This window comes from Mustela nigripes, chromosome 2 (genome assembly GCF_022355385.1).
Source record: "Mustela nigripes isolate SB6536 chromosome 2, MUSNIG.SB6536, whole genome shotgun sequence".
NCBI classification, from domain to species: Eukaryota; Metazoa; Chordata; class Mammalia; order Carnivora; family Mustelidae; genus Mustela; species Mustela nigripes.
The window spans coordinates 13,175,216-13,194,370 of NC_081558.1; the positions used below are offsets into that span (position 1 = coordinate 13,175,216).

The window sequence follows — 19,155 nt, forward strand, 5'->3', positions numbered from 1 at the left end:
ATGGGACCTGACGGGAACAGCCTGGGGCTCTGAACGGGCTCTGCTCACCCAGTGGTATATGAGGACGCCTAGAGAGCTGTAAGGCAACCGCAGCAGAACCCGCCACCGGGTGGAGCTGAGCCCCATTCCCTCAGACCGGGGAATGTGCTGATCGCCTGTGACACCCAACAGTGGGCAGAGAGCTCCACTCTGCTGAAGGACAGCTCAGCAGGAAACTGGAATGGGCCTCGGAAACACTGGCTGTTGAAAGCCAGGGGAGATGGCCTGTGGGGCAGTTAAGCAGGCTGGTAAGTGCAGGAAAATAACAAGAGGACCGGGGTTCCTGGGTGCCCCCTCCTGTGGACCCAAGGTTTTCTGCACATGAATGGGGGACAAAGGGGTCAAGGCTGGGAGAGAAGTTTCTGGAACTCCGATCCAGGAGATCTGTGGGAAGTCCCAGAGCAGGCTCTGAAGAGACGCAGAGGCTGGGAATGTGCGGGCTGACAGGATTACAGGTAAAGTGTGGGCAGAGACTGCGGGGCAAAGACGGAAGCTGGACAAGAGCAGTTCTGCCTGCCTGAGCGGCCTTAGCAAAGGTGGCCACGTCTCTTTTACTGGGACCCATGACGGCAATGGAACTGTGCCTCTCTGGAGAACATTCCCGTACCCAGCGCTATAACACAGGCCGGTAAAGGGGAACCAGCCGACACCCACGGAGGCATGCTACCTGGGAAGCAGCTAGATGGTCAGAGCCCATGCAGTGTAGACAGGAGCTGCAGGCTGGCTGGGCTGATCCCCTGTGCCGTGCCGGGCATGGGGCGTAGACTGCAGCTTAGGGCCAGAGCCCGGCAGCGCCTCCAGCAACAGTGCTGTGACCCTGGCCTGGGTGAGGAAACTCCTGAGGCGGGCCGACTCCAAACTCGCTCCAGGATGGTAAAGGGGCAAGCACCATGGGGACGGCAGGACATGAAATCCCCCTGCAAGTGAAACACTCACATCCCAGGAGTCCCAAGACCGAGGAGCCACAGTTCAGAAGAACCTGAGACAACATGAGCCTTCTCCTGGCCCCTGACATAGCAACCAATGCTTGACTGCAAAAGTTTTATTCTTTAAATATCAAATACGCTCGTACAAAAATAGCTACATCGCCAAAGTAGTGTCTAAAGTGCTTGAGCTCCCAGAGCATGACACACGAGGCCGCGGGACACACGTGTGCACTGAGCTGGGGGAAGGGCCAGGCTTTCTTCCCGGCGGTCAGCAGGGAGGTCCCCCCTTGGGCAGGGGGGACATGGCTGGTGTGTAGACTCACGCCGTGTGTGGCTCCCCGGCGCCCAACAGAAGCGGGGTCCGGACCACCCCTGGAGCTTCCCCACCGGCGCCTTCCTGGTTGAAGTACCACTGGCTGGGGGCCTCCAGGCCCTGGGCTTCCTCCCAGACCTCCTGGTTGATTAAAGCCGCCTCTTTACTCGCCTCGGCCGAGAGGTCCAGCACCTGGGCGAAGCTCCTGCAGAAACAACAGGACGGATGAAGACTTTTGGCCACTCCGCCCAGGGCCAGACAGAAGTGGGCTGTGTCCTGTGCACTCTTGGGGAAGCGTGCACGACTCAGAACACAGCTGAGCAGAGCTCGGAGAGGCCTGTAAGAACAGGACTGGGCAGGCGCAAAAGAAGAGTCATTTATCCACCAGATATTTGGGGAACCGCACTGAGAACGGACGCGCGGCCTCACGCAGTGTAAACGAGAGCAGGGTAATACATGCTAAAGGAGTGTGTCTGGCCAGCTGAAGCGGTGACCCTTGTGATCTGGAACCTTCTGGCGCACGCGGAGTTCCCCTGAGGCCATGCACACAAGAAGGGAATGTCCTAGTAGGTGGCAACTCTTTTTTAGGAGTAACTTTCAATGTTTTTAAACATTTCGAAGAGCATATTCAGCATCATAAAGGAGAATGAAAGATTTCTGGGGGCAAGATGAAGAGGAAAGCCCCAAGGTTTAAAAAAAAATCCCCCGAAGAGCGGGGGAAGCTTCAGCAGTGAGAAAGTTGCCCAGGGGGCTTGTTGGGGGAGCAGGCTGAGGGGTGCACTGCGGCCTGGGGGCTGCTTGCCCAGGGCCCACATTTGTGAAATCCATCAAACCAAACCGAGGATCTGTGCCTTTTCTATATGAATTTATACTTCCAGTAACAAGTTCCAAGAAGATCACCCCAAGCCCTTACCCCAAGAGACGTTTCAAGCATGAACAGGCCTACCCAAGGGCACCGGGAATGCTGTGACTCTGGGGAAGTACAGGACAGGTGATGCTAGAGACCCTTTCTATTGTGGCTTCTTGAGAACACACACGGGGGTTGGGGCTGAGTTCAAGGTGCTTTGCCCATTCCCCTCTCCCTACCTCAGTGGGCCCCTACACCCCCGGCCTCTGCAAACACCAGAGCTGCCCGCTCACTGGAGCATGACCGGCTGCTCCCAACTTCAAATCTTTTCTGCAGTACCTTCGGAGTTCCAGATCCTTCTTTTGGGTCATTTCCTTGAGTTCGCTCAGCAGGTCCAGAGCTTTCATGTTTTCTTCTAAACTGCCGATCCCCAGTTCTTCCAGCAGATGGCATGTGGTCGTCAACTCCTGCTGCAAATCGTCTGGAGGGGGAAAGGGGCGGTCAGCCAAGGGTTTCACAGTGCCTGGAGCAAGGGACGCTAGTTGGGAGGCTGACTGGATTCTTCTCGTTCCCCAGAATGCCTGTGTGTTATGCTGGAATCGTGAAGAGCTCAAAGGCAGAGAGGGTCACGGGGCACAACATTCATGTGCTGGTACCGCTTCTCTCCCCCGCCCGCCCAGTACTGCAGATCACAGGGGCCTGAGATCATATAGGCCAGGCATGTCCACCAGCCGGGCGGTCGCTGTAACAAACCTGGAAGGCCACTTTGACGTCCTCAAAAGAAAGCAATGCAAAAGGCCAAGGATGTCTGTCCTGCAAGCAACTTAAAAACAAACCTGTGGTTCCCACTCCCCGTTCCCAGCATCTCTGCCCCCGCTCACCCCTGAGAGCGTAGCCTGCATTTAAAGAAAGCAGCAGCTCCCCACTTCCGCACACGCCACACCATACCCGCACTGAGTCACAACCCACCACCACAAGGTTTTGAGACCACTGTAAGGGTTCTTCCACAAACACTCTCTTATACTCCTCGAACTGGTCTCCACTGCCTCCTCCCAAAAGACATGTTCAGGACCTAATCCCAAGTAGCTGCGAACGTGACCTAATGGCCACGGAGTCTGTGTTGACGTCACTGGGTTACAGTGAGGTCTGTGAGCTGGCATCCTTCGAAGCAGAGGGCCATTCGGAAACACGGCCTGTGTGAAGACACAGGTGGACCAGCACGACGCCACCACCAGCCAAGGAATGCCAAGAACAGGAAGCAACACCGGCAGTCAGGAGAAAGGCACGGAATGCATTTTCCTTCCGAGTTTCCAGGGAGGTCCAACTCTGCTGACACCCAGACTCCAGACTGCGGGACCCCTGAACTGAAGGGAATAAACTTCTGGTGTTTTGGCCACCCAATCTGTCATTAATTCCAGAAGCCACGGGCTCCTTTGCAACCCAATCCCAACTGCTGGCCGCCACCCACGGCACTTGTCAGGGACGGAGTCCAAGAGTCGCAGATGTGCAGCTCACTGCCGTCATTATAAAACCGGACACCTGTACGCAGAAAATCACTCCACAAGGCTCATTCTTCAAGACTGCGTGCGATCCCCTTGCTACTCCGTACTGGGAAAGGCTGGATTAAAAGCACCTGTGTCTGAGATTACCAATAGAGCAACGGCCTTTGTGATCTTGAACTGTGTTTATGGAAAGTTCTGGAGACAATGTCCACCTGACTTTAGGTAGTGATCCTTTACTTAACATTGGCCTCAAACAAGATGTAGTTAGATGGCTCATGAGGACCCTGCCTGGAAATAACCAGACTAGGCCAGCTGAAAACTTGCTTTGGGAAGATACTCGCTCTGTGGCATCTGGGTGGCTCAGTGGGTCAAGCCTCTGCCTTCAGCTCAGGTCATGATCTCAGGGTCCAGGGATCGAGCCCTGCATCGGGCTCCCGGCTCAAGAGGGAGCCTGCTTCCCCACACCCTTCTGCCTGCCTCTCTACCTACTTGTGATCTCTGTTTGTTAAACAAATAAATAAAATTAAAAAAAAAAAAAGACACTTGCTCTAAAGAGAATTTTCAGATCAAGTATGCATGCGGACTCCTCCTTCCCGTGAAGGATCAGGCAGGAACCCTGTGCCACAAAGGGGTCCCACGGCTCTTCACAGAAGGCAGGACGGGGCTGGGGCACCTGGCTGGCCTGATCGGTGGAGCAGGAGACTCTTGACCTTGAGTTCTGTGACTCTAAGCCCCATGTTCAGTGCAGAGATTACGTTTAAAAAAAAAGAAGGCAAGATGGGGTAAGGATCAGCGTCTCTGAAAAGAAACCCTCCGCCTTGGGGGACAGCAGCCGATCCCCAGGACTGTGCTTTGGCAGGGATGGAAATTACTGGGCCAGTCCACAGACCTGGCTTCCAATCCCAGCTTGGTCCTTACTCAGGGCGCGACCGTGGACAAACCGCAGCCTCGCCAGCCCCCTCCACTCCCGTCCTCTGCCATCTGATGAGGGACACACCATCTACTGAGAGGAGGCTGTGACGTGACACAAAGGGACAGAGGCGGCTGGCACATGACAAGCCCCGACCCGCACCGGCCTTTTGCTCGCTCTGCCCCTTGCCCAGCAGCCATCCCGTTTCCTACCTAAGAACCGCTGCCCATCGCCATCTAGGTGGACCGATTTCACGGGAAGCTCGTGCCTCGTGGTGTCCAGGGCCGTGGCGAACGTCTTGTACTGCTCCTTAAAGCGTTCGGCCACAGCCTCGTAGGGGCGGAGCATCTCGATCTGCAGGCAGGAGGGAAGGAAGCCTAGGACACAAGACCCAGTCCCATACCAGCACCCAGTGGTGCCAAAAGCTGGCCACAGAGTCAGAGCCAGGCGGCAGGGACAGCTCCTGTCCACACTCCCTCGGATCGCTCTGCCGGGCTCGCCCCGCCCCGGAACGTGCAGCATGGGGACTGCATGGCCGCTGACCTGAGCGTCAAGGACGTCTGCCAGCTCCCGCTTCCGCTGAGTGAGGAGAAGTTTGCGCTTCAGCTCGTGGGCTGCCTTCTGTAGCTTCTCCTTCTCTTTACACATTACTAATAAATTCCTCTCTGCCTTTTCTTCGAATGAAGCGAGACCATTCTCCATCTGTCAAGCGCACGACAGGAGCTGAGGCCGGGGGAGCACCATCCCTGCGCCTCACAAAGTCTTTCCTCCTGCCCACGTCACGCACGAGCGAGCTCTGTCCCCACCTTCACAGTCAGCAGGGTCAGGAGCAACGTCTGGGATTCCATCATTTCCATCGCCTCCGATACGTCCTTGGGGAGGCAAAAACAACATTTTTGGTTGCCAGTGAATTGGTATAAGCCTAACTCTCTCACTGGAAGGGCAGAAACCTAACCTTCATAAACCTGACTTAATTCAGTAATCTGATGATTCTCTCCTGTGTGTCAACCTGCTGTTTCTCTTTTCTCATTCTGTCTTTTTGGGCGTCCTGCGAGAAGGAAGGGGGTGGTCCAGGCCCTTCCCGTGGCTGGCTGGTCTAGGTAACCTGGGGGAGTCCTCCTGTGCAATCAGTGCCACACTGAAGCCAGGAGGCGGAGTGAGACCCCAGCCCAGCTGCCCTCTCCTGAGGCCCAGGGCCTAGCCTAGTGCTTTCTCTAGCACAGTATCAGCAAACGAGGCCCCAAATCTCATTGTTCACATGATCTCACCTTCGTAACTACATGTACTTGTACATATACTTGGGGCAACTTAAACTCCACAAATATTCTGAGGAGGCATGTGGTCTTGGGTTTTCCCTAAAATGCGTGGCTGCCTTGTTCCATCTTAGAGCCTCGGGGCTCAAGAGGCACGTGCTGGGGGCGGGGGCGGGAAGCTAACATCAGACGTCTCTAACTCCACAGCTTCTCTTTCATCTCGGACACTCACCGGGCTCTTTCTCTGTGAAGAAGAAAACGATGACGAGTCAGTTCTCTTCGACATGGTCTTTTCTAGCTGCGGAGTCTTTCTAACCATACTCTTGTCTAAGATCGAGAAGAGAATTTGGAAGATGAGAACTCAGAGCACGCTTCGGCAGCCCCAAGGCGTACCGCAAGGCCCAGCTGGGGAAAAGCAGGGGGCAGGCGGATAATTTACCGTTGATGGCCGAGAGGTCCAGGTCTGGCGGGGCGGTGCCGTGCCCTTCCAGCAACGTGGACTGCAGGTCGCCCTTCCCGATTCCACTGCTGTCTGCGGGCCCAGTGAGAAAACCCAGAGGTCAGCACAGTCTGCAAGGTCCTGCGCGCTATGGCGTGACACAAGCAACTCTGTGCAGCCACTACGAGCTTTTTGCTTCCGAAAAGCCAGCGTCTTGTGAGGGGAGTGGGACAGAGGGCTGAAGCAGCTCTGCAAATTCCCAGCTGGCAAGGTGAATCTATTTCAGAGCAGAAGGAGAGCGAGACGCAGGCTCTCCAACCCAGAGAGGCGAATACGCCTTGCTGCTTAGCTTGGTAAAGAAGGGCCATCTGTACCCCAATGTTTATAGCAGTAATGGCCACGGTCGCCAAACTGTGGAAAGAACCAAAATGCCCTTCAATGGACGAATGGATAAGGAAGATGTGGTCCATATACACTATGGAGTATTATGCCTCCATCAGAAAGGATGAATCCCCAACTTCTGTAGCAACATGGACGGGACTGGAAGAGATTATGCTGAGTGAAATAAGTCAAGCAGAGAGAGTCAATTATCATATGGTTTCACTTATTTGTGGAGCATAACAAATAGCATGGAGGACATGGGGAGTTAGAGAGGAGAAGGGAGTTAGGGGATATTGGAAGGGGAGGTGAACCATGAGAGACTGTGGACTCTGAAAAACAACCTGAGGGTTTTGAAGGGGGGGTGTGGGAGCTTGGGGGAACCAGGTGGTGGCTATTAAGGAGGGCACGGATTGCATGGAGCACTGGGTGTGCTGCAAAAACAATGAACACTGTTACGCTAAAAAGAAATAAAACAAACAAACAAAAAACACCATGTTCTGGACAGAGGTCTGCCACCTGCCATGCGCCCGTTCTTTCTTCTGCTTTTCCCTTCTTTCTCCAGCAGCTTCTGGGCTGTTCCTCTTCCCTGGGGGGTCCCTTCCTCTTTACCCTCTATTTAACCATGTGAAGTTATGCCTGACGCCCCCTAAAATGGGCAGTGGGGGACTGTGGGCTATAACCCAGCCAGGGTTACAGGGGCCGCGAAACGAACAGATGGCATGTGAAGTCCTCCCTGTTGTTAGCCAGGCGGCGGCCCGTGGTTGAAGGAACGCCCGTGAGGCCGAGAAAGAGGAGTACGTGGGAATAAACAGAGCAGTGTCACGGTGATGTGTAGGGTGTGGGCCCTGGGTTCAAATATTCGAAAAATTCTAAGTGTACAGGAGTCTGCTGACCTCCTGTACAGTGTCTCCTTCGAGAAATACGATGGAACTCAAACCGGCCGTCTCTCTCCAGTCTCAGGGTTATGGGGTTTTTTTGGTTTTTTTTTGTTTTTTTAAGATTTATTTATTTACTTATTTATTTGAGAGAGAGACACACACACACAGCGAGAGAGGGAGCACAAGCAGGGGGAGGGGGAGAGGGAGAGACAAGCTTCCCATGGAGCAGGAAGCCTGATGCGGGGCTTGATCCCAGGACCCTGGGATGATGACCCAAGCTGAAGGCACCCAGGCGCTTCCCGTGGTTGTTTCAATGATGGTTTCTCAGCCCTGACACTATTGACATTTGGGGCTGCATCCCCCTCTGGGGCCGGGCTGTGTCAGGGGCAGCAGGCAATTGAAGGGCATCCCCGGCCTCTCCCATCAAATACAAGTAGCAGATCTCCCCACCCATCATAACAACCAAATGTGTCCAGACATTTCTAAGTCTGAATTGCCCATGAGTGAGAACCCTGATTTTAAGATGTGGCTGACCCAACTTCTGACCCCTCCGGGTGGCACACTGGCTTTCCCGGCTGGATGCGTGGCCACAGACCCAAGGGCATGAGCAAAGACTACAGAGCTGGCCCCAGGACGTGGAGCATGTCCAGGTCAAGGAGCAGCGCAGACGCTGGGCAAACACCTAAACCACGATCAGCAACTTTCCAATCCCCAAAAGGCTAGCAACTCACAGTCTACTATTGATTGGAGCCCCTACTGAGAACAGAAAGTCAATGAACATGTATTTTACATGTTCTATATACTATACTATAAACTTCATTCATTTAATAAAGTAAGCTAAAAAAAAGAAAGGAAATATTAAGGAAATCCTAAGAGAAGATACATTTATAGTATCATATTGTAAAAATCCCACATAGCGGGGCGCTTGGGTAGCTCAGTCCTTAAGCGTCTGCTTTTGGCTCAGGTCATGATCCCAGAGTCCTGGGATCGAGCCCCAAAGTGGGCTCCCTGCTTGGCAGGAAGCCTGCTTCTCCCTCTCCCATTCTCCCTGCTTGCGTTCCTGCTCTCGCTGTGTGTCTCTGTCAAATAAACAAAGAAAATTAAAACAAAAAAACCCCCACATATGAGTAGATCCATGCAGTTCAGACCCATGTGGTTCAAGGGTCAACTGTACTTAATTTTTCCCGAGACTCACAGTTGTTGCCACTTTGAACAAGGAGGAGCAGGACAAGAAACAGTTTTGCTTTTTGTGAACTGCTTTCATGAGAAAGAGGGCCCAGTGCTGCTGGAGAAGTGGGCACGTGAGGAGCTGGCGGAGTGTGACTCTGGGGAGGGGCCTTCCCAGACTTCTAGAATGAACACACTGACTACAACTGAATAACACAGACACAGCAGTGATTGAAGTGGCAGCTCCTTGTCTACACTTTCCATTTTCCATTGCTGTCGATTTTCGTTTTATAACAAACACTTATGTCTACAATCAGAAAAACTGCAAGTTCTGCGTATCACTTTGGTGACGGTTTCTAGGAAGATTAAGGGGAAACATGACAAGGAAGACCTAACCCAAGGTGGTGAGAAGCAGGAAGATGAGGCCCCACGGGCCCCGAGTCGTGCTCTCAGAGTTCCACCCAGGAAACGGTCACATGACCAAGGAAGCGTCATGATGGCCGCACAGGAAGTAACCTCCTCTCTTCCCCGGCCATTCCCCTCGGGCTCCCCACATGCCTCAGACCCGTCCTTACCCAGACACTCTTCTGACACTTCCCAGAAAGAAAGAGGGAGTTTCCCCTTCGCATACTGGAAAACAAAATTCACCACCACGTTCCTCACTTACAGAGTTTCAGAGCTGTTTCACACCCTCCCTCCATCTTTACACACCTTTGCTCTTCTGGAGCACGTGGAATTTCCTTCCCCCTTCAGGCATCTTCCCACCGGTCTTCACCGCATCTGCTCCAGAAGACTGTTAGAGGCACACATGACAGTCAGGATTCAGCGGACAAAACAGCTCCCTTCCCGGTGTGTGCAGTTTGTATCTGCTATCACGTTGAGGCCAGGGAGAGACGTAGGGTTCTGACATTTAATCACATAGAAATGGGATGCCTTAATCAAAAAGGATACCCCCACAGGCACAGAACACAGGGAACTACCAAAGTGTTTGCCAGTGATGGGCTCTGACATGGCAGATGCCAGGTGACTGATTTTCTGTATCCTTTATAGTATTTGCAGAGAACATATTCCTTCAGTCATCAGGAAAAGCGAAGTTTCTGTACAAGTAATAATCTTCAAAACTCACTTAAAAAAAAAAAAAAACAAGCAATGCATGGAGCTCACAAGCCATTACAACATCTGAGCAGAAAGAAAACCTTGTGAAGAGCAAGAACGTTTCAAAGCGCAGACACCGTTCCGATTCAACCTCCTCCTGGGGGGTCTCAGAATAAGAAATAAAAGGCAAACAGCTTAAAAAGGAAGAAAAAAACCTCTCTTCTTACATGATTTACAAAGAAAATCCCAAATGCTACTAAAACCATTTGGGGTTTTAGGGCTGCCTGGGGGGCTCAGTGAGTTAAGCATCTCATCTTCATTTAGGCTTGGGCCGAAATGATCTCAGGGTCATGAGATCGAGTCCTGCATGGAGCCCAGGGCTCAGCATGGAGTCCACGTGAGCTTCTCTCCCTTTCCCTCTGCCTCTCACCTTCACTTGTGCGAGCATGCGCTCTCTGAATAAATAAGCAAAATCTATCTTTAAGAAACCAAACAAGTGAGTTTAGCAAGATTGCAGGATAGAGGGTCCATATAAAAAGATCACATGTTGGGGTGCGTGAGTGGCTCAGTAGGTTAAATAGCAAGCTAAGTCTAAAACTTATATAGAAAAGCAAAGAAATGGGTCATGATCTCAGGATCACAAGATCAAGCTCCACACCAAGCATGGAACTTGCTTAAGATTCTCTCCTCCTGGGCACCTTGGTGGCTCAGTCATTAAATGTCTGCCTTTGGCTCAGGTCATGATCCCAGGGTCCTGGGATCGAGCCCCACATTGGGCTCTTTGCTCAGCAGGAAGCCTGCTTTTCCCTCTCCAACTCCCCCTGCTTGAGTGTCTCTCCCTGTCAAATGGATAAATTTTTTAAAAAATATTTTTTAAAAAATATGGCAAAAGAGCCGGGACTGACCAATAAGTACATGAAAAAATACTCAAGATCATTAGTTGTGATGGAAATGTAAATTAAAACCACAAGACAACACTTCACAGCCACTAGAATGGCTTCGGTCCATCTTAAAGTACCAACCGAACTCTCCTTTGGGGCTGCTGGGAATGTAGAGACCTGCAGTCACTTTGGATAACGGCTGCATGGTTTCCCACTAGCCAGTGAAAACTACACTTACCTGCCGTTCCTCTCCTGGGAGAAACGAGAGTGTGTCCACACGGAATCCCACATGAGAATGTGTAAGGTGGCTTTGTGCACCGTGGCCCAAACCGACAATCAAACCAAATGCCCTTCACTGGTAAACGGCTACACCCGCCGTGGTCCCCTCACCCTGGGGAACATTCCTCAGCCACCCGAAGGAACCGGCACTGTGACAGGCAACCCTAGGGAGAGACCCCCCTCTCATTTCTGTGAAAGCACATGCAAGAGGCTGCTGCATCCTGTGTGACCCCTTCTTAATGACCTTCCAGAAAAGGCAAAGTTATAGGGATGGAAATCAGGTAACTGCTGGGATGGGGGTGGGGCCGGCTTCAGGGGAGAGCCAAGGGATGGAGGGTGACTGTGCCGGGTCTTGACTCTGGTGGGTCTGTGACAGGGTAAGTTTGTCAAAACTCGCAGAACCGTGTGCTAAAGAGTGACACTTAACTCTGTAAATTCTACCCGAAGAGATGGAAAAAAAAAAAAAAAGGAAGGAAGGAAGGAAGAAAGAAAGAAAACGGACAAGCTTGTAGGAATCGAAAAAACCAGAGCACGCAGACACACAGGGATGCTTGTAAACAAGTGTACAAGGCAACACTAAAATTAGGAGGCAGGGGCTGTGATCTTTTGTTGAAACTCACTTCAACAAAGTAAATCATGAGGATTTAAATTAAAAAACAAACAAACAAACAAAAAAACAAATTAAATCACAACCTCTGGGTGATGTGTCAAGGCAGCTTCCTCAAATGTCAAAGTGCACCTCTCTGGGTGGAGAGGTTGATGGGGGGAGGGAGGCTGTGGAGGGGGTGGCAGGGGTTATATGGGAAATCTCTGTACCTGCCACTCAGTTTTGCTGTGAACCTAAAACTAACTTTAAAAAAAAAAATTAAGTCTGGGGCACCTGGGTGGGTCAGTCAGTTAAGCATCTGACTCTTGACTTAGGTTCAGGAAACAATCTCAGGGTCATCGTGAGATGGAACCCTGCATCCAGTGTGCAGCCTGCTTGAGGTTCTCTCTCTCCTTCCCCACCCCCCCCACCCCCCCAAGTTGGGCCCCCCCCCTTTCTAAGAAACAAAAATAATAATTAAAAAATTAATTCTGGGGCGCCTGGGTGGCTCAGTGGGTTAAGCCTCTGCCTTAGGCTCGGGTCATGATCCCAGGGTCCTGGGATTGAGCCCCGCATCGGGCTCTCTGCTCGGCAGGGAGCCTGCTTCCCTTCCTCTCTCTCAGCCTGCCTCTCTGCCTACTTGTGATCTCTGTCTGTCAAATAAATAAATAAATAATTTTTTTTTTTTAGTTAATTCCACTAAAAACAATTCACCCCCAAGAACTGATAGCAGTTTGTAAAAAGGTTTCCTTTTTCCTCAAGTTGGAGCTTAAGTCACATCATTATTTTTTAAAGTTTATTTATTTGTTTATTAAGTAATCTCCACACCTAACGTGGGCTTCGAACTCATGACCCATGATCAAGAGCAGCTCGCTCTTCTGACTAAGCCAGCCAGGCGCCCCTTCCGTCACCTTATTAAGAACCTGCCATTCCACTCTACTAGAGTAAAAGGTAGGGAGCAGAAATTCATAGTTCACTGAATTTTACCGTAAGCCAAATTTGGGAAAATGGAAGGAATAAGACAACCTCTCCACCTTCTCAGTCTGCGCACAACGAAACAAGATACGTAACTGGGTCATCTACTGAGTTTCTGTTAAATGCCCCACAAAGCAGGTGTTTGTGTCGTTAAGTGCTTCATTCTATCATTTTCTTTTTTTTTTTTTAATTTATTTCCTACTTTTGTAGATCACTGTCCCTTTTTTTTTTTTTTTTTAAAGATTTTATCCATTTATTTGTCAGAGAGAGAGAGAGAGCACATACATGCCCACAAGCAGGGGGAATGGCAGGCAGAGGGAGAAGCAGGCTACCCACTGAGCAAGTAGCCCGATATGGGACTTGATCCCAGGATCCTGGGATCACAACCCGAGCAGAAGGCAGACGCCCAGCCAACTGAGCCACCCAGATGTCCCTGTCCCATCATTTTCAACAGCTGCATGATTTTCGTGGTGTGACTCCGGATAGTTCACTAAATTCTGCCTCTGATACTGGGTGCTTCGGCCCCATCCTTTCTTCCCCACAGTCCTTCTTTAAAACCCTGCAGGTGTTTTTCTAAGCACCAGCCAAGGTCAGGGACTGTGAGCTGGGCACCCGACAGCGCTGCTTTAGGACAGAATCCAGAAAGGGATTATCAGGTTGAAAGGAACAATCTCAGGTTTTAATAGAGATCATGTCTTTGCAAAAGGGATTTAGGACCATGCTGTGCCTGGCCCGTGCGACTTGGGTCAGAATTCCATTCAGACAGAACCTCATTCAGACCATTCAAACCGACGTTGTTACCTTTTTGGTAGTTTTCTTCTCGTACTGCAAGTATCGGGACTCGACGACTCTTCCACCTGCGGGGGACACACTGATGGTTTAGAAGAAGCCAGCAAGAGCCGAGCGTAAGGAGCCCCGCTCCCCACTATCCAAACCAGGTCCTATATGCTCTCCCAGGTCGACAGCAGGAACGGTGGGGCGGGGGGAGGGCAGGCGGGCACTTCTCCCACTCGCTCCTCTCAGATCCCAGGCTTTAGTACCCTCAAGCATGTATGGGACATCTACTGTATGCGAGAATATGTAGGATACCTACAGTTTACAAGTCCCCAGGCTATAAGGGAACAGGTTCAAAGTAGATAGCGGATTCAGGGGCAGGGCAGGGACAGGATAAAAGACCTTCCGCAGGGGGGCACCTGTTGGCCGCCCCTCTGCCCCTCCTCCCTTTCCACTCACTCCCTGTGGTCAGAACCCTGACCACCCCTTCCTTCACCAGCCTGTGTGTATGACCCACTCATGGTACGGGGCTTTCATGCCTCTTTATGCCCTTACCTAGCTCGGGGCCTCTCGGGAGACATGCTCAACACCAGGGTCGTATACCTTGGTGACAGCCCAGCCCAGGCCCGCCCCCATTCCATGCCTTGCAGTTAGGGGGTTTCTCACAATGGCCCACGTGATCACCCACAGTCCTCTGCTCTGATTCCCAACCCCTCTCAGTCCTCCCTTGTACCTTCTCCCCGCCACTTCCCCCACACTGGGTCCCCCCAGTTAGCTAGTGACCAGTTACTGCTTCACCGGGAAGACAGCAGCAGCCCTGGGAGACCTTCCCACCTCAGCATCTGGCAGTCTCCCAAGTTCAGGGCCATATCCTGGTCCCACCAAGTGGAGGGACCTCTGTGCTTGCCACTGCCCTCGCAAACCCCCTCCCCCAGTTCCTCTCTTCAACGGTCTTCCTGGTATTTTCCCCCCAACGACCACCTATGGCTCCCCCTACACATCCACTCCCCTCTACAATGGCGGCTCCTCTTCCTCTACACTCTCTGGAACCCCAGTCCTGTCCAGTGTGGTTCTCACGATCACTGCTGCACCAGAGAAACCGCTTTCTGCAAGACCACCGTGGTCTCCCTGCTCCAAAGCCCACCGACCCATTCCCAATGCGCATTCTGAACACAGCCCTTGCAGGCATGCTTCCCTGGAAACATCCTGTGTCCTCCAGGCGGGTTTCCCCGCTGGTGGCTGAGAACCGGCTCCCCTCCAGGTCCTGAGCACCTCCAGGCACCTCGCAGCCCTCACATTCCTGAGGGGACCTCCCTCTCACCTCAATGCCCCTGCTCTTTCCTTCCAGCCACCTCAAGGGCCAGGACTTCTGTCTGCCTTGCTCAAGACTACAGTCCACCACCCAGCAGGGAGCAGGCACCCGACCAGGCATCAGGTGCCCCATTGTACACTTCTAGGTAGCTCCAGAGCTTGGAACTCTGCCTTTCTCATGGAGGGAACCAGGAAGAGGATACAGTTAATGTCCCATGGCTTGAAAGTTTGGTTAAGTGACATGGTGATTTCAACCAGATGTCATCTTTCGCTGGGGCTGGGGGGTGTGGCTACAACCCTGAGTGGAAAGGAGGTACACCCATAGTTCATGGGGAGCATGAAGCTGGACAAGGAGCTAGTGGTTGCCTGGAGCGAGCACCAGGCAAGGAAGAGCCATGCCTGCAGGGTGAGTGGGCTCGGACCATCAGGCAGGAGGTGCTTAAGGGTCAAGACCAAGACCAGGTGGGGTCCCGGGGAGAAAATCGAAACACACAAAGGGTCTACCCCTGGATGTCCAGCAAGGGATCAGGGCAAAGGACACCTCCATTTTCAAGCAAAGGAAATGATGCTTTTAGTCCGATGCCATCGGCAAAGGGTTTTGCTCCTCCAGAAGGATCCAAGGCCTGGGGTTCCCTGGACAGCTGAGTTTCCAGAAACCAGGACGTGTTTGTTTTGAACAGCAGTGGATTTTCCAGAGAGGCAATGGTATGACGAAGGATATAATTTGTGTTCCAGAGCTAGACCACGTGTAAACATACCACAGGTCATAAACAAGATCGGCAAGCCAGGCTGTAACAGGGGACCCTGCAGCCATTCGGAAGCAGAAGCCTGTTCTAAGTTCTCGGAGACACACACTGGCATGCAGAACACTTGAAGCAAACAGCTCTTTGTATCAGAGGCTTGGACTCCAAGGAGGGAGATCCTTGAGCCCACTGCCCACAGCGGCACTGCCAAGAGTCAAGGGAGGCTGTGAACAGTGACTGCAGACCCACTCAGGGACACCAGATGCGGGGGCACCCGAGGTGCTTCCAGAGAAGAAACCGAGGCCCCAGTGTTTGCTAATGAACCCAGCTTCGGCTCTCCTCACCCACACATCTAGTGGCGAGGTCTGCGCACAGCCCGTGACTCCCGCCACTGGAAGGGCCCACTGCCCTGGATGACCTCCCCCAGGTCCTGTCAGAACCCTGGCCACAGAGCTGGATGACCAGACTCGGACTTCCCAGAGGTGTCCCTACAAGGAAATAGAGCCCTAGCTTCCCTGCTCTGGCCTGGTTTTTTCCTTCCCCAAAAGCACTTACTGAAACTGGATCGTAAGCTAGATTCCGACTTTGCTCACCTTGTGTTTTTCTTCCTTTCATCTTAGCGCCACCAGGAGTACCGGGACCCCCCGCGGAAGGCTTCCTAGAAGAGGGACATAGAGGGTCTTGCTGACATAGTTACATAGTTGGCTAAGCTCAGGGAAGGCAGCGAGGAGCCCGGGCTTCCTTGGGACAACGCAGTCCCAGCATCCCCAACTGCCCCCACCAATCTCCCAGCCACGCGCCCATGTCTTGCAGGCAGGGTCACCTTGACAGGAACAGAGACACAGAGCCCCTGCCTGGCTGAAACCGAGAAGGGCCCAGAGCAAGAAGAGTGAGAGGGGCAAGCAGGTTTGCCACTCCTCAAAGATCTCAACACAAGTCAGGGCTTCGTTAATTGTGCCCACTCTATGCTCCTGGTAATAACCCGGTGAATGAGAGGTGAACTCCCTCCCCGAGAGGGAAGAGCAGCGCTTCCCGGTCAGGCCACATGAAGAGTGCCCCGACACGTAAAGGGGTGAGGGGAGGTGAGAGACAAAGCCCCGTCTGCCCAGGTCCATGAGGAAGGACATTCAGGGACAGGGAGCAACAAGGCCAAGGGCACAAGGACAGAGAGGAAGGATGATGAAATAGGAACTGATCAGCCCTATGGCTTCACTGGCAGAGTTTGGACTTCCAGGCTTATGGGCTCAGCCTACTGACTGGCAACCCTTCTCTGCAAAGGACCGGACAACAGAGATTTTCAGCCTTTTTTTTTTTTTCAAAGATTTTATTTATTTGACACAGAGAGAGAAATCACAAGTAGGCAGAGAGGCAGGCAAAGAAAGAGAGGGGGTAGAAAGCAGGCTCCCTGCGGAGCAGAGAGCCCGATGCAGGGCTTCATCCCAGGACCCTGAGATCATGACCTGAGCCGAAGGCAGAAGCTTTAACCCACTGAGCCACCCAGGTGCCCCGAGATTTTCAGCTTTATGGGTCATATGTTCCTGACAAGAAAACCCTGAGTGTATTTCAGCCCAGAAAAGAAGCAAGGTACTGATACATGCTAAAACAGACGAGTCTCAAGAATATTATCCTGGGATGGGGGCATCTGGGCGGCTCAGTCGGATAAGCATCTGACTCTTCATCGGCCTGGGTCACGATCTCAGCGTCCTGAGATGGAGCGCTGAGGCAGAGTCTGCTTGAGATTCTCTCCCTCTGCCCCTCTTCCTCCTTGCTCTCTCTCAAATAAATAAATAAATCTTTAAAAAAATTTTTTTTTAAAATATTATCCTGGGGGCATCTGGCTGGCTCCGTCCATGGGACATGCGACTCTTGATCTTAGGGTCAGGAGTCCGAACCCCACATTGCGGGTAGAGTTTATTTAGAAAAATAAACAAAATCTCTTTTTTAAAAAATTATCCTGGATGAAAAAAACAGACACATATTGCGCAATTCTATGTATCTGAAATGTCCAGAACAGCCAAAGTAAGACAGAAAGCAGATTGTGATGGTCAGGAGCAGAGGGGGGGATGAAGGATGGGGAGTGACTGAAAATGAATACAAAGTTTCCTTCTGGGCTGATGAAATGTTCTGGAACTAGACAGAGCTGGTGGCTGCACAGTGTGAATGTCTTAAGGCCATTAGATTGCTCAGTTTGAAATGATGCTATGTGTGTTTCACCCCTGTTTAAGGGAAGAAAGAATGAAGCTCGATGTATTAGGAGAGAGGGAACCTCGAGGCAAGAGACTCGGGGGTGTGTCCCAGGTGTCCAATCTGGGCAAGTAGGACACTACCAATAGAGACCAGCACACCAGAGAGGAGCAGAATGAGGGGCAGGGCCGGGGCCTGGGCACTGTAAACCCTGCTGACGTCAGGACACAAGCTCCACTGGTCACAAAGTGGTGGTCCCCTTGCTCAGCTCACTGCAGACTCTGAGGACCCCAAGTGAGATCCAGCGGTGCTGGGTCATAGTGGGCAGAGGCAGCAACCAAATAAATGCTCATTGGGTGCCTGCAGCTCTTCTCCTTCACACAATCCTCCCAACCCTACAAAAACCTCCCATTGCCCTGCTTTATCCTTGTTTTCTGGAAAAGGACTGGAGTGTTTGAACAGGTCACCTCTGGCAAGTCTCAAAGTTGGCAAGGGACAGAGCACAGATTCCCTACGGGGTCTGAGCCACGTCTCTAGAATCAAACTGAACGGGGGTGGTGGGTTCACTACACCTGTGCCAGCCTCAGATACCTCCCCCCAAAACCTCGGAGAGGGTAAGGGCAATCTCACAGGGTAATGATCCCTGGATTAAACACAAGTGATTTCAACTGGTCTATCACACTTCAGTTTGCACTGGCACAACAGAACATCAGCCGAGTGAACAAACAAAACGAACCCAGCCCAGGAATCATGCCTGGAACCGGGTAAAGGGTCAAAGTCTTGTCTCTATTGCTCTCGCTGTGTGATTCTAGACAAATGACCTTCTCTCTCCCTGAGCCTCTATCATCTCATCTGTAAAGGGGAAGCAGAGGAAAGAAGGGTTGGGAGGATTAAAGGAGATTCTTTAGTGGCCCAGCTCTTGTCCACTATAAAATGGCAACTAACCGCGACACATCACGTTCAAGAGCCACGCACTGTTCTAAGTTCTTAAGTTTCACCCGAGGCCTCCAACGTTGAACGGCGGCGTCATTCGCCGGGTTTCTCAGCGGAGGAAAGCGAAAGCACAGAGAGGTTAAGCCACTAGCCAGAGATCGCCCCGCGCCCACACAACTGACTGGGGACTCAAGTCTAGTTCCGCGCCCAGGCTGCCGAGCATGCGCAGCGGCCGCCTCCCGCCTCCCAGAGCCCGTGCACCCTCGGTGGGTCCTGAAGGGGTCAGATGCCCAATCCCCAACTCTGCTGCCCCACCTCCCCCAGCTCTCGGCCATGGCCTTCTCGCCGGCACCCACAAAATCCAAACCTGTGGCGCTTCAACTCACCCAGCTCCGCGTCCCGAGGAATCCGCCATTTCCCGCCTTTAACTCAAAGGCCGGCTCTTCAAGCCCGGGTCCCCGCCCCCTCGCCCCGGGCCGGGCCATATTGCGCCGCCATTAGAGGGGTGGCCGCTGGCCTCGGGGAGCGAGTCTGCGGGTGAAGCGGAAGACCCCGGAGCGCGCGCCACTCTGTTTTCCCCTCACACTTGGTTTCATCCACCAGCTGCTGGAGGTGGTGTCCGGAGCCGGTGGGGAGGGGGCGGGTCTTCGCGGCGCTCCGCCCCGGAACGCGCTGGCGTCACGCCCCAGCCCCGCCCCTCCGGAACCCGGAAGTGGGAGCGCGCGGGGGAGCGGCGGGC

General features: G+C 52.6%; 1 protein-coding gene across 2 annotated transcripts; it reads right to left on the bottom strand.

Moving 5' to 3' along the window:
- Positions 1–1,053: 1,053 nt before the first annotated feature.
- On the bottom strand, positions 1,054–19,059 carry HAUS8 (HAUS augmin like complex subunit 8). Of its 2 annotated transcripts, none has more exons than XM_059389339.1 (11): positions 18,803–19,059; positions 15,893–15,957; positions 13,273–13,328; positions 9,367–9,448; positions 6,230–6,322; positions 6,023–6,117; positions 5,344–5,409; positions 5,081–5,239; positions 4,750–4,891; positions 2,465–2,606; positions 1,054–1,483 (listed from the first exon to the last, which is right to left on the bottom strand). In XM_059389339.1, exons 1-11 carry the CDS (start codon positions 18,829–18,831, stop codon positions 1,285–1,287), a joined length of 1,128 nt encoding a protein of 375 aa, XP_059245322.1. In that variant the 5' UTR covers positions 18,832–19,059; the 3' UTR covers positions 1,054–1,284. The 2 variants fall into 2 exon arrangements, with proteins under 2 accessions (XP_059245322.1, XP_059245321.1); XM_059389338.1 differs by lacking the exon at positions 18,803–19,059 and adding an exon at positions 18,429–18,775.
- Between the last annotated feature and the right edge of the window lie 96 nt (positions 19,060–19,155).

Excerpts from the sequence above, each read along its gene's own strand:
- HAUS8 (XM_059389338.1), bottom strand. The coding sequence starts at position 18,751 with ATGGCCGAGAGCTGGGGGAGGTGGGGCAGCAGAGTTGGGGATTGGGCA. Across the intron at positions 9,449-13,272 it reads AGAAGAAAACTACCAAAAAG|TCTTCTGGAGCAGATGCGGT; the intron begins GTAACAACGTCG and ends TGCCTCTAACAG. Across the intron at positions 5,410-6,022 it reads CTTCACAGAGAAAGAGCCCG|GACGTATCGGAGGCGATGGA; the intron begins GTGAGTGTCCGA and ends TGCCTCCCCAAG.